Source organism: Leucopleurus acutus, assembly GCF_964270905.1.
Source record: "Leucopleurus acutus genome assembly, chromosome: 11".
Taxonomy (NCBI): Eukaryota; Metazoa; Chordata; class Mammalia; order Artiodactyla; family Delphinidae; genus Leucopleurus; species Leucopleurus acutus.
Genome location: NC_139152.1, coordinates 57,070,036 through 57,084,132, shown reverse-complemented (window position 1 = coordinate 57,084,132; position 14,097 = coordinate 57,070,036). Strand labels below are relative to the sequence as shown.

Sequence of the window (14,097 nt, the reverse complement as noted above, 5' to 3'; positions counted from 1 at the left end):
GCTGCATGGCATGGCCAAAACAATTATTTTAGTTAAAAAAAGATAAATTTCTGATGGTAACACCTCTCAAGTGAAGTGATAGCCTTGCTGTGAGAGACCAAAGAATTTCTTCTGTGGAGGATGTGGTCCTGGGAGACAGGAGGAAGTAACTTGACTTCCGCCACTCGGCCCTTGCGGCCCAGTGAGCAGGCCATCCGGCGCTGTTATCGAAGTATTTGTTGTCCAAGAGCTTGTAGGTAGAAGACTGTGGAAGGGCCCAACATGAAGACATACCCGCTACCTTGCTACTCCAAGTGCGCCTTGCTGACCAGCAGGACTGGCAAAACTGGCTTCACCTGGAGACTGGTCAGAAATTCAGGATCTCAGGCCTCACTCCATTCTTGCTGAACCAGAATCTGCATTTTAATAACTCCCTTTCTGATTCGTGTACCCTTTGAAGTTTGGGAAGTACTGCCCCGAGGAACTGACAAATTACGAATTAGTCTCCACTCACACATCTCTACCTACTGCCCTGAAATCCCCGTGCCTATCAGCCTTCCCTCCAGCATCAAATATAATAACGTGACGTAAAGCAAATCAGCCGCAGAGTGAATCTGCAAACCTCGCAAAAGATGCAGGTTTCACAGAATTCACAGACGTGATCTCCGAGAACCACTCAAATCACAACCAAAGCGTTGGCAAGCGAGGAAATGGCAGGCGTAGACTCCTTAACAAGCGAAGAGGAAATAATCTACAAGGATGGTGACATTCCTTCCAAAGAGAATGATTTGAATATCAAAGAATTCTGACAGGCCCTTGAGGAAAAACGGTGAGGCTCATGAATATCTTTGTAAAAATGACCCACTTTATGATTGTGCTGCGGAAGTTAAACATATAGTTTTGTTGAAAAACTATGCTCCAAAAAAAACATAATAATTCAACACTTCACTCAGTCTTCAATCATTCTAAGGAGCAGCACATTGTTTTAATAACTTAAATGATATTATGTGAGAGAAATGACACTTTCGTAAGTTTTAGTTCCATTTTTCAAGACCAAGTCTAATCAGAACTTGCTGTCACTATTTCTCCTGATGTTTGGTCCCTGTTTGAAGGGCACTTCTGCTCAGTGGACTGTCCCAGGGCCGGTGTTCCTCCCACAAGACTCACTGGATTCCAGTGCTTACTGTTGCACAGTCCTTTTTCCTTTTTCGCTTATGAGACTTCTTTTTGGTACCTATGACCAGTGTGGGATAACTGATACCTACTTACTCCACAACTCAGTGGATGTTCCGTGCATTGTGATACCACAGAAGGGGGTTTGCCCGTGCGGTTAGAGCTCTAGGGTAGGTATCTGTTCAGCGTTACCTTATCCACCATGAGGAAGTTCTCCAGCATCTCTCCGTTTTCACAGGTGACATGGCCAACCTCCCTCACGGCTCTGGGCAGGATCTCTCGCACCTCCTGGGCGATCATCCCTAGACACAAACACTCCAACAGGTTTTGTCAGGAAAAGACCTTTCTGGAGAAAATCCTCCCAGGCCTACCTCAGAATGGGAACCCTGACAACTACACAGGATGCCTCTGCGAATAGATGCTTATCCCCCCTCAGCATTTGCTTTGATCTACGAGGCATTTAAAAAGCAAAGGAGGAATTTGGAGCCAAGGACCACTAGAGGATTAAAAGAGGGAGTGTTGTTTTCTCCACTCTTTCTTGAGACTCTGAGCCGAATGTTGGAAGGGGTTAAGTACCTTCAGATCCCTGTACACAGACGTGAGGCTAGGGCATCGGCTTGATTTTCTTTCTTTTTCTGCAGGAGGGCCCTGCCCTCTACATGGTCCTTTTTTCTTTAGAATTCCTGGACTGGAGTATGAACATCACTCTGCACTTCTCTGACCTGGACCTGCCTGTCCCGCCACCTTCCCTCTCCATCCCGATGCTGCCCAGTGCTGCCTGTCATACAGTTTGCGCTGCCATCCGCCCCTCGGCCCTCATCCCATGAGCAAGAGGCCTCCAGTGAAAGGAGACAATGTGTTCAAAATCCTCCACCAGTACCTTAGGGGGCAGGAGTGGGGATGGGGGTGTTGAGGAAAGATGACAGAAATTTCTTTAACTTTTCCTTCTCTGGTGATTACGGCTTTCACAGAGGACAAGTTAGACCGACAGGATGTCGTCAAGTGCTGCAGCATGCAGCCTCCAGGTGAAGAGGGAACTAGAACTTTAATAGCTGACAGTATAAAATTAAGAAGGGAGCTGTGTGTGTACCTGTTTGATGGGCAGTGTTTATTCCCATCGCAGATGCGAATTCAGGCTTGTAGTCGTATTCGACAATCCTCATTTGGGCTATTCTTCTCAGCTGTTCATTTGTGTCAACCTAATTTAATTAAAGAAGATCAGATTTCACCCGCTTAGATATTTGCTATTCGAATCAAGGCCCAGAGTGGCCCAGAAAGATGAAGAATGCTGGGAATGTCCTTTCCTCTTGCCCAAACTATTTTAAGAGAAATTTATGTTTTTCTCCTCCAAGAAGCAAAAGTTTCAAGGTTCGTGTCGGCGACTTCCATCCACTGACTTATAAACTGAGCCAGAGTTTATATGGCTAAATTACAGGGCAAAACCTCCCTCATTCATTACTCTGGCCTCACTTCTGTCCACTGAGAGTTGAACCGTCCTTCTGAGAATGGGGGTTGATCACCTTGGAGAGAAACAATTTCTGCCCAGGATAGCAAGGTATCATTTCCAATTGAGCATGCAATATAAGCAGCTAAGAAATACAGGCTGACCTTGTATTTATAAATTAAAAATGCAGTGCTTAGTTTAAGTAACAACCTATTAAGAATGGGTATATCGTACATCATTGAATTGCTTATGGACATCTTGCTGGAGAAAATTGTTTCAAGTGGCAGTTTGCTAGCCCGGATTACCCATCTGCTGGTCCCTCAAAATCCAGGCTACATTCCTACAGATGGCTTCTCCCCCAGACCACCCTGGCCAGCGATGGTGTCCTCCTTGGAGCCAACCACTCTCACAGGTAGTTAAAAGCACTCCCAACTGTCACTGCAAGTTCCTCAAAAAAAATTTCACTGGGTCCCAGCAAAATGATAACAATAAAGACAATATAGTGGATTTTTCCTAAAGCTAAATGTGCTGATTCAAAGGCTTCCCTTTTGAGGTTTTTTTTTTTTTTAATGAATTCATGGTAATAGCATGATTGATTTTTTTTAACGACCTTATTCCACAAGTAAAAAGTTGGCAGTCCTATGTGGGTCCTTAAATTTTCTTTTAGAGAACATAACTGGATTATGAAACCAGTGGTCTCTTGGCAATTAAAAATATACCGCCTGGACATTCATCCATATGTTGGAGCAACCAGAAATGCTTTTCTGTTGTTTTAAGAAACCCCTGCTTTGGCCCTGAACCCCTCCCTGGACCCACTCTGTCAAGTGAGCAGGAAAGTTCCTCCAATATCATAAAGGTTCTCTTTCCTTCACCAGTTTGGTAGGTTATCAAATGTTGTGACTTTGTGCTTAACTGGATAAATGGACTAACTTTAGTTCAGGTACTTGTTGAGGAATCTAATTTTGAGCTCACTGCTGTTTTGATCATTGCTGTTATCAAAAGCTTGGTTCAGTCCTTTCATTCATTGCTTCATTTGACTAATATTTACCCATCACCTTCAACATACCAGGCACTACCCTGAGTGTTGGAACTTCAAAATGATTGCCTTTTTAAAGTTCATGGTCTAGACAGGAAAACAGACTCATCCCATAAGATTATATTACAATGTGAGAAATGCAGGGTGATGGTGGAGTTATGAACAGAGAATCATGGCAACTCCAAGGAAGCACCTAAAAGATTATCAGGGGACCGTAAAAGAAGGCTTCCCAGAGATGGTGAAGCCCAACCGAGATCTCGGCTTGTTTCAGTTCTCAAACACGCTCTGCCCCTTTCACTACAAGGCCCTTGCTCAGGGCATTTCCCTGCCTCAGAAGCTCTTCCCTTCCACTCCTCTACCTCCGCCTCTCCCCATTTAAAACACCTCTTCACCAGAGAAGGATTGCTTGACCTCCAAGACTAGGAAGTTTCCCTCTGCCTTATGTGCTAATGGCACCCGTTCTTTTCCTTCATAGCATTAATCAAAGTTACCACCAGACAACTAGTGAGTCACTTTTATTATCTGTCTTCTCCTACAGAAAAAACACCCCATGAGGGCAAGGACATATTTGAGGCCATGATTTTCTGTTCGTCACCACATCACCGGTTTCTAGTACCATTCCTTGCATGTAGGAGGTGCTTAACTAATATTTATAAAATAAATTAATAACTTTAAGATAGGAGTTAGTCAGGGAAAGATGAAGGGTAGGGAAGAGGGTGGAAAGGGTAAGACTAAGATAAGGATGCTGGGCAGAAAGAACACCATAAGCCAAGTCCTGAGGCAGCAAATCCCCTGAATTATGCCTGCACAACCAAGGCAGGGTTTGGCGTGACTAGACTGTAAAGATCAAGGTCAGAGCAGGGAGGGCCTTGCAGGCCATGCTAGGAAGGAACAGTCACAATCTCATATTGCCCTGTGCATACACCTGTCACTCTGAGCTCCTACATTCATTCAACAAATATTTAATGAGTAGCTACTATGTGCCAGATACTATGCCAGGCCCTGGAGATTCAATGAGTTTTTCTTATTTGGAGCTTAAATTTTAATGAAAGTTCCTTTCCTGAGGGTGAGGCCTGTGTTTTGTTCGTCTTAGGACCTGCATAGTGCCTAGCACAGTGTCTGACAGGTAACAGGCACCCAAACTTTGAATGAAGGAAAGAAGGAATGAAAGAATGGAGGTAGTGAAATGGCAGAACAATCCCTGATGCTAACAGAATCGAAGGCAGGGGGTCAGTCAGGAGCCGGCTAGTCTGGCCTTGCACTAGCCAGGCCCTGCCCTGTTCCCCACTCCCTGCACTCTGGGGGTCCCGTGCCCACCTGCCTGCTTCTCATTATCCCCTTGGTTCCCCATGGGGCCCTTGAGGCCCCATCAGAGACCAAAGCAGAGGCAGTGTCAGTTCCTTTGCTGCAAGGGGAAAGCAGAGGAGGATGTGCCCTTCACTCCAACTGTCCAGGCTACACAGAGGGAAAATGACCCCTGCTGTCTAAGTTGGATCCTTGACTGCATTTTCCCCAAAGACATATTCCTAGACATAGCAGTTAGGTTCGCTAGTACTACCACCACTGTATTTCAGACAGATGTTTGGCCACACAAAATTCTGAGGGTTGGCTTGGGGACCTAAACACCTTCTGTAACAATCTTTTTCTAAGGAAATGCTCTTGTGATTTCTAATGCCGTGTTGTAGACTTTCCAAAGCTAAATATAAACTGCTTGTATTGCATGCTCCCTATGGCCTATACTCTTGGCCCAGGAAAAACACTTGAGGCAAGGACTGTGCCCCCTTGGAATCCTCTACTAAGAACTGTACAAAGGCCACGACTCAACAGCATGCCTTGCTCATCAATGTGTGCTGAGTAAGAGGGTAGGAAGTGAACTTGGGTGTCTAATCTGATCTTGCCCACAGCAATTTTGGAAAGTTTTGACCATGAATGCAAAGGGCCGTCGCTGTCATGCTGCCTCACACCCAAGGTTTCTGTATCTTAACTCAAGCCTTTCACCGCAGAGAAGACATTGTAGACCGTGAACTCCAGTCCGTTCAGGGAGGGATATCTCATTACCCATGGCCCGCAGCCCGGACTATCAGTCTCGCATCAGGAGCAGCTTGAATGGCACCGGCTCACCCTGAACTTCTGCATTTGGCTCGTGGCCCTGAGGGGAGACTTTGCATGTTTGACTTTCTTGAGCTCTTCACACATTTGTCTTTAACTAGTTTACTGCTGGTGCGCTTGGGAGAAATTACCTTTGAGCATTTCACCTTAACTGATCTTTTTTCCCCTGCCTTTTCTTTTTAGCCGTTTGCTGCCTTATTTTCAGCCTTCACCACAGAATTTGGTGCATTCAACGTTCAACTTCCTTTTTTTTGCATTGACATTGCTGTTCTTCACGCCCCTTTGGTTTGCAGCATACCCTTTTCACCCTAATTTTTGCTTGTAAAAGCTGCATTTCCTCTCCAGTCTATCATCACCTCTGTAAACACCAAGTCTGGGTAAGTGAAACTGCTCTTCCCCGAAGCTGACCTCATTTCCCAGTGCCTCCGTTTCACAGGTTTCAGTCATATCTGCTTTATTGTCTCTGTGTCTTAGATGTGTGTCCAGATGAGCCCCAGAGATCTCCTCCAGGCCTCTCCACGCAGAGTGCTTGTGTGCTTAATATCTGCAAAGCCACGTTCGCTGCCTTGAGCGAGGAGACGCAGGGTCAGGCACGGCAGCAACGGATGTTCATCCTCCCAACACGGTATCAGGCAACATGTTTGGCCACTACCGTTGTCTCACAGCAGCTAATTCAGAAGCCAGCTCTGGCTGCCGTGCGTCCTTGATGGGAAATGCCTCCAGTCCTACGCTTGCAATCAGGTCAACCAAAGGTTCACTTCCCAGCACATTTGGAAGAATGGCCTTCTTTTAAAAGTTGGAAAAACTGAGTCAGAGAGAGGTGAAGATGAAGTTCACACATCTGTCAGCACCATCATCAACATTACCATCATGTCTCTTGTCTGTAATAAATGGTGAATAGGATAGACAAGATTTCTAGAAACATGTATTTCATAAATGTGGACAAATTATTAAGGACAAATATATTAATGTGAAATAACTTAATAGATGAATTACATGTAATTTGCATTTTTTGCAAGTAAATAATAGTAATATCTATCTGCTTAGCCTTATACAGCTAAAAAATGTTTCCCGTATATGAGCTTAGAAAAAGTTCTTAACGTGAGTAAATATGGGCATTCCCTGTTCAGAGAAGAGTAGAGTCATAGAGCGTGTCTGGGCCAAAGTTCCTGGGCGAGTGGGTGCCAGAATCAGGACTAAAACTCTGCCTTCTAACCAGAGACCACCTCCTCTTTATTTCCTCCTGCTTCTGTGAGCAGGAAGGCGATACAGGAACTTCATGTCGAGAGCCTGGATTAAGTGACATTTCACTTCATGGAGAAGTCTTCCTAGAGGGATTTGAGAAGTTCTAGGGAACCTTGTTATTTTGAGACAATATGTTTTCTTCAAACCAAGGAACACCATTTGAGGACGTTTAGTAAAAGAAGTTCTGGGGAAAGCCCAGTGGTGGCAGGAGTGGTGGTGGAGGACTTTCCTCACTTGTCATCTTCCATTTACATTTAGATAAGGCCTGGTGGAGAATTGTATAGCCAGTTGCAAGGATAAGTTTAAGTTGGTGTGATCTGAAACACAGCCAGTTCATTTCTTTCTAAAAGGCAGAGGCACGGTATCTAAGACTTGTATCTTGAAATGTATGTGAGAACCTTCTAGCCCTGAGAGTTCCCATCAGGTTAGGAGGTCACAGCTCTTCGAACACGAACCGCAGCTTCGCGATCAGTATAAAAGTCTACAATTACAACCATTCTTTGGAATCCTCTCAGCCAACGAGGACATTCCTTGGCTGGTTTAGAAAAACCAGTGCAGATTTGCACTGGGAAAGGAATGCAGTCTGGAAGAATGGCCAATGATTTACAGATTAAGTCTCCTATTAACTAAGAAAGAATAAGGAAAGGAGGTTTAAAAACTATTCTGCCACCCCGCCTCGAAAATGTTTACAGGAGAAGCAGTGTGAGTGACAAGGTGGGGAGGTTGCAGAAGCACTGAATGGGACACAGAACTGAATGGGGGAACCAGGAGTGACCTGGCATCGTCATCGGGATCCCTTAGGTCTTCATAGCAGTTGTGACTTTCGGAGATGATTCAGTACTTAGTATCTCAATGGGTTAAAAATTATTAAAGACTCTGTGGGTCCAGGCAGAGAGGCACCGTTTCCATCTTACAGATAAGGACACTGAGTTTCGGCGAGGTTAGGCGTTTTATCCAGGCAAGTCCGAAGTGGATGAGCCGCCTCCTGGTTTCGGGGCCTGACTTCTGATTGCCACTAGGCGCCTGCCTCCCCGCAGGAGGAGAAAGTCTTGACCCGTAACCTGGGGAAATGGGATTGCCCGAGTGAGGCGTGAGGAGGTGGAGTTTCTCTAACTGCTCCTCAGAGAAGGATGCTGAGTGGGGAAGACAGTGGCTGGCAGGCCTGGTGCCAGGGACTCCGGGAGGAGGGGGCTGGAGAGGTCCAGGAGAAACACGGGCAGGAACTGGACTGAGACAGCGTTTGAAAGATGAACGAGGAGATGGAAGTTTGGAGATGGAAAGGAAAAGGCAAGCTCCAGCAGTTGACAATGGAAAGGCAACGGCCTGTGGGAAATAACTCAGAGATTTCCTGCTTCTGAAGCCAGTGCTGTGCTGTCATGGCCACTGCTCCCGGCAGGTAAGTGCATTCTCTTGGGTAGGAACTGCTTTACAATTTCAGCAGAGATGCCTAACGACTCCAACACTTGTAACTGTTAAGCAGCATGTTCGTCTCACACCAACAGGTGACACGGAGAGATGCCTTGTGCCAGGCGTGTCAGGGGCCAGGAGGGCCCAGAACTCCTGACTCGGGTGTCAGAGGAGGTGTCCGAGGCCCGCCCCGCGCTCACCTCCTGGATGTTCTGCTTCGCCCGGCTGTCAGAGGGATGCATAATCGTCCCCATCACTTTCATGTTGCCACAGACAACCAGGGCTTCGTCCGGTGCATCTGTGTTTATGCCCACTCGACCATGACAAACAACAGATTCTGGAACTTGTCCTCGCTGCCATAATGCATCAATGTCATTTTCAAATTGCCCAGGGTTGGAGGCCTGGAGAAAATACATAAATATATTACAATTAAAGTTACAGATGCAGGAATAGATGATCGCTTTATTCCTCAAAGGAAAACAGAATGTTAGCCAAGTCTTTCACTTGAGAATCACATGTTGGATGGGACACTCTGACATATCCGAATAACTGTGACCCCAGGAGAGCCAGGGAGGCTCTCCTAACTGTTCTGCCCCCACCAGCAGAAGCTCAGCGTGTCATGGTTTGCAATGTCCAGTCTCTATATGGAATTGAGAATGTGTCAGTTATAGTAGCTGGATGATAAGGAGAAGAAGAACACTCAAAATGAGTATTTTTTCAGGGAGAATAATAATAATGATTTAAAACCAGAATATTACATCAGAAAATCTCACAAGTTTATTAAAGCTCAGATAATTTCAAAAAAACCCTTGCATTTAGCTAGCCCTTCCACAGTTTCAAAACACCTTCATGTTTATGATTTCATACACAACTGACAAGCAAATGACAATACAAATATATTTAGTACACCTCAGCTATTCCCTAAACACAGATGATTCTGACAGAAGAACTATAACAGCTGCATTTGCTGTGTGCTAATCCACACCCCAATTCCATGCGATAGGACCATTATCTTCCTTTTACTGACGCTGAGACTCTGAAGGAATAAACAAATTGCCCAAGGCCACAAAGTTAATGAGTTCTAGAGCTGCGATTATGCTTCCTTTGATGATTAAATAATGATTCTAACTTTGAGTTTTGTGGTATTGCCTAAAAAAGCCCTGGCCAAATGCAGTCTTCAAAGAAAATCCAAGTGAATCTATCAGACTAGAGAAAGTTCTGGAGATTTTACTGTTAAATACATTTTTTTTGCCAAAGAATTTTCCACTGTACTGCCTTCCCTCCTCCCCATTTCCCTGTTGCCACTGAATATATTTCCACATATCTTTAAGTAGGGATCTATGAATCCACCAAAATCCTCACAACGAAATTAATTTGTTTTTTAAATTATGACCTATCCTTCTCTTACTCTCTTGGTATTATCTGAATGTTTTTACCATAGGCATGCGTTACCAATTTACAAATAATAATTAAAAGAAATCTCAAAGTTCAGATCTAAGTTTGGGTTCAGTTAAAAAACTTAGGTGCGTGCAACTTCCTGTTTCATTCCTACCTGTCTGAACCCTGAGCTGCTTGGAAGACTCAACTATTGACACTGGATAGACAAAAGCAGGGAAAGAATATAAAGTAACAACTTTGAACATTATTTTGTGTGAATTCACTTGAACAAAGAGCTTTTCCGCAAGATCCCTAGAGCCTCCTTGGTTGTGAATGGCAAACTGGCTTTGACTCAAATCCTTTTATAGCGAGCAGTCAACTGAATCCAAAGGTATGCCATATAAAATGCTGATGCATTTTCCTCTGCTCTGAACATAATGAGCCACTTCAAGGAAGCAGAATAGGACAGTGATGGATTTTCTTTTTCTTAATGAGCTTTGGGATAATTATTATCCTGTTTGTAACCTGACAGTACTGGAACAGCAGATGTAAGTAGATTCGATTTTGGGGAACAATTACAACCATCTCACTTGGATTGCATCAAATGAAAACTCAAATCTCTAAAACATGTTCAAATCATTTTGGAAAGGGTCACATATCTACAATGGTTTAAATATAGAGCCCTAAGGAGGAGTCCTCGTCAGTAATGCGAAATGTTATTATAAAATGTGTGAACTTATTTCCCTTCTCTGGTATCCAGAATGTTAATGGGTCAAAGCAAACTGAAATGGAATCACAGAAAAACATTCTGGAGTCATGAAGTTGTGTTCAGATGTGGCCCAATAGTGCTTGATTGCTATCAAACATCAGAATGAATTACAGTTTCTAAAATACTTTTATTATTCATCACACAGCCTCATATATTTAGGGAAGACCCGAACATTCTAGTCTATATTGTGACACAACCTAGCTGTGTGACTTTGGGACAGTTACTTGACCTTTCTGTACCAGTTTTCTCCCCTGAAGAATAAAGATAATAGTGTCTTCTTTACCTATCTCTCACAGGGCTGTGGGAATTAAATGAAATCACGTATGCATGAACACTTCGTAAAAATGAGGATGCATAGTCTCAAGTTCATCCTCCACACACTCTGCTGTGCAGAGTAACAACCATTCAACCTACACTCAATGAATCTGCTCTCAGTAACGCATCTGCAGAGCTGCACAATTCCAAGGGAACTCTGTTCACAAAGAATACAATGTAAATGGTGCCCCCTGCAGATGCTTGGAATAGGAAACACTAGTAGTAATTTGAGGCCATTCAAGTTTGGAATGGAAAGCCGGAATTTCTTTGCTTTACCATTGTTTGGGCTTCTGAAGAGCAGTCAAAGAGCATAATAGGAAAGCTTGAGCTGAGGAAGGCAGTTCATAAGAAATTCATTCTTGTACCTTGTGCAAAGACTATCGAAAATGGGCCTAGAAATGCTATCTACCGATGCTACTCTAAGTGTGGTCCACAGGCCAGCAGTATCAGCATCTCCAGGAAGCTTGTTAGAAATGCATATTCTCAGACATCTCCAACCTACTGAATCAAAAATTGTGGAGGTGGGACCCAGGTATCTGTGTTTTCACAAGCTCTCCAGGGTATTCTTATTCTCCATAAAGTTTAAGAAGGACTTCTTTATGTCATACACTACTTCCATGCTACTACTATGAAAGGGGTCATGAGTTACCCCTTTCATAGTTAGTAGACGGTTCTGTTGAATCCCAACTGCAGAGTGAAACAGACATTGCTCCACACACTGATTCCTTTGGGTAAATAAAAATTCAACTGAACTCCAGAGGAGGTGTGCGTGTGTGTGCGTGCGTGTGTGTGCGTGCGTGTGTGTGTGTGTAGCTCTAGTGTGTTGGGAAAGGAAAGGGAGATTTGTGGTCAGAAATGGGCAAGAGCCAGTGAAAACTGAGATGGCACCTGAAATGGCTCTGCTCTCCCCCCATACCTTGCCATCCTTGCAACTGCATCGCTTCCCTTGTCTCTCCTGGCCCTTGGTGTTGGTTTCCCACCTTCACGACCCTGCAGTTGCAGAGCAATAAAGGAGGACTTTTGGGGGACGTTCCCATTTCTATTATTCTGGAAGATAACTGGAATAATTTATTAGTGTTCAAAACTAGGAAACCCTGGCGTGTCTTTGAAAGGCAGACAAAAATAATCATCCCTCCTGCTTGCCACACTTCAAACCAGGTTTAATTATGTGTTTTAGAAGAAAAGTAGAGCTGAAGGGAAGCCTAGTCATTAACAAGGAGAATCTGAAGGAATCCTGCTGGGGAATGCTCCCCAAAACAAAGACCTGGGAAATAAATCTGTTCTTTGGAGTAAATTTTAATTTCCATTAAATTGGTCAGTTTACAGTATGGGACCAAAATATATTTCCAAAGCTGTTTTGATTGACAATCCGGATGAATAATTGCTGGGTCCTGCCCACCATTCTCTCTCCAAGGAGAATTCTGACCAGCCTGGTCTCCTGAACCCCTCCTGCAGCCCTAAAATTCATCTACTCCAGCCTTCATACAATTGCCCTTATGTTAATTTCTGCTATGGGGAGAAATGACTCTTAGGTCTCAAAATGAATCTGGATCTGCTGAATGCAATTTGCAGGTCTCCATGTAATGTGGTCAGGTCTTGTAATGTCTTAATTGTCACATTTTTCTTCCTTCGTTCTAGAACTCAAACTAACAGACCCAGACCATGACCCAAGAGGGCACATCTAGCTTTTTTATGGAATGTAGACTGGTCTGCCCTCTGCTCAACCCATGATACATATACCTGTTTAGTGCCCTCTAGAATCTCAGGGGCAAGACGTGTGCTCTGGGGACATTTCTAAAACTCACTGATTCAACCAATAATGCCATTTCTTAAATTCAGTTTTTCTCTTGGTTGGTTTAAACATTATATGATTAAACAAATTCAAAAGTCTGCATTCATTTTCACTCAGCGTTTTGGGGTTAGAATGAAATAATATCAAGAAGATACTTCCAGTTTGAGGGGAGGATATTATTACTATCAGTTTTTCCTCATTGTTGTGTTACCCAGCACACATATAGAATAGGGTATTCCCTTTAACCAAAAATTATGGCTGGAAGAAAGCCACTGAATCTGGAATACAATCATTTTAAAAAAATAAAAACGTAGTGAATAATATGACACCAAATCTATACTAATTTATTTATTTTTTTAGTATTCATACTTAACATAAATTGCAGACACTTTCAACTTCTCGAAGTCATCATTATGAGTGAAATTATTGTGCTTTGGATACGAGAAGGTGCCCGTTAACAGAGTGCTGGTAACAGAATGTCCAGGGGTGCGGCCCCTCTCACGATGCTGCTGTGTAGACTCGCACGGCAGCCAAAGTATAGCTTTGCAGGGGCTGTCAGCAGGAAATGGAGAAACCTCAACACCAGGTAAATTATTTAAGTATGCAGGTGACTAGCAGACTGCCTGACTCAAGCATGAATTCCACAGCTCAGAGAGGCACTTTCATGATATCCAATCTACCCTAACTCTGAAAAGAAAGGCGTTGTCTGTCTTTCTTCCTTCCTGTGAGGAATCAGAAAAAGTAAGCAACCTAGGTTTCCAGACTTGACTTAAACCGGATTTGTTAGCGCAGCAAAGCAATCCCAGATTACATCAGGTAAGGCGTCAAAGACCCCTCTGACCCCTTCTGAGGGAAGGGCAGGAACCTCTGCCCTCGGCTCATGACCAAAGGAGGGGACCCCACCTGCCTTTGCCGCGAGGGAGGCTGTTCTGCCACAGCTTAGATCAGGCCCCATAAAAACACAGCCCAGGGCGTGCATGCTGGCAGGCACATAACCGGCCCTCAGCATCAGTGCTTTACCTCATTTCCATCATTACTTTACTTCCACTGAAACTCTGAGATGCAGTGTCAAGAGTTCCACTAATAGATGCCTTATTTTTTATTGACTAGAAGAATTACACAGAGGGTCCTTTGTTTCAGAATAGCTCAAGGCAAGCAAGGGAAGACTCACTTCCCCAGATGGGCAGATCTTGTCCCCAGGCCAAAGTTTAACAGCCATGTAAGTGGACGTGCCCATCGTAAACCATTTTCCCTACTGGAGCGTGCATGCCCCCTGTGCCACTTCAAAGATCCATAACAAAGCAGTCGCTCCCAGGGCTGCCAGGCCTGTGCTCACCTGTTACCTCATGGCCCTGGCATTCTCTGTGCTGGCTGGCCTGGCCCCTCACAGATGCTGCTACAGCTGCCAACAGCTCCCGTCCACAGCTGTGACCAATCATTCATTCAGCAAA

General features: G+C 44.2%; 1 protein-coding gene across 2 annotated transcripts in view; it reads right to left on the bottom strand.

Annotated features, from left to right (window-relative positions):
• The window catches only part of MYRFL (myelin regulatory factor like), a 115,668-nt gene that overhangs the window by 37,463 nt on the left and 64,108 nt on the right, over positions 1 to 14,097 (bottom strand). For both annotated transcript variants that reach the window (XM_082851014.1, XM_082851015.1), the window contains exons 11-13: positions 8,594 to 8,794; positions 2,243 to 2,351; positions 1,345 to 1,454 (exon numbers count right to left, since the gene is read on the bottom strand). In XM_082851014.1, the coding sequence (XP_082707140.1) occupies positions 1,345 to 1,454; positions 2,243 to 2,351; positions 8,594 to 8,794 (420 nt within the window). The remainder of the gene's footprint in view (positions 1 to 1,344; positions 1,455 to 2,242; positions 2,352 to 8,593; positions 8,795 to 14,097) is intronic.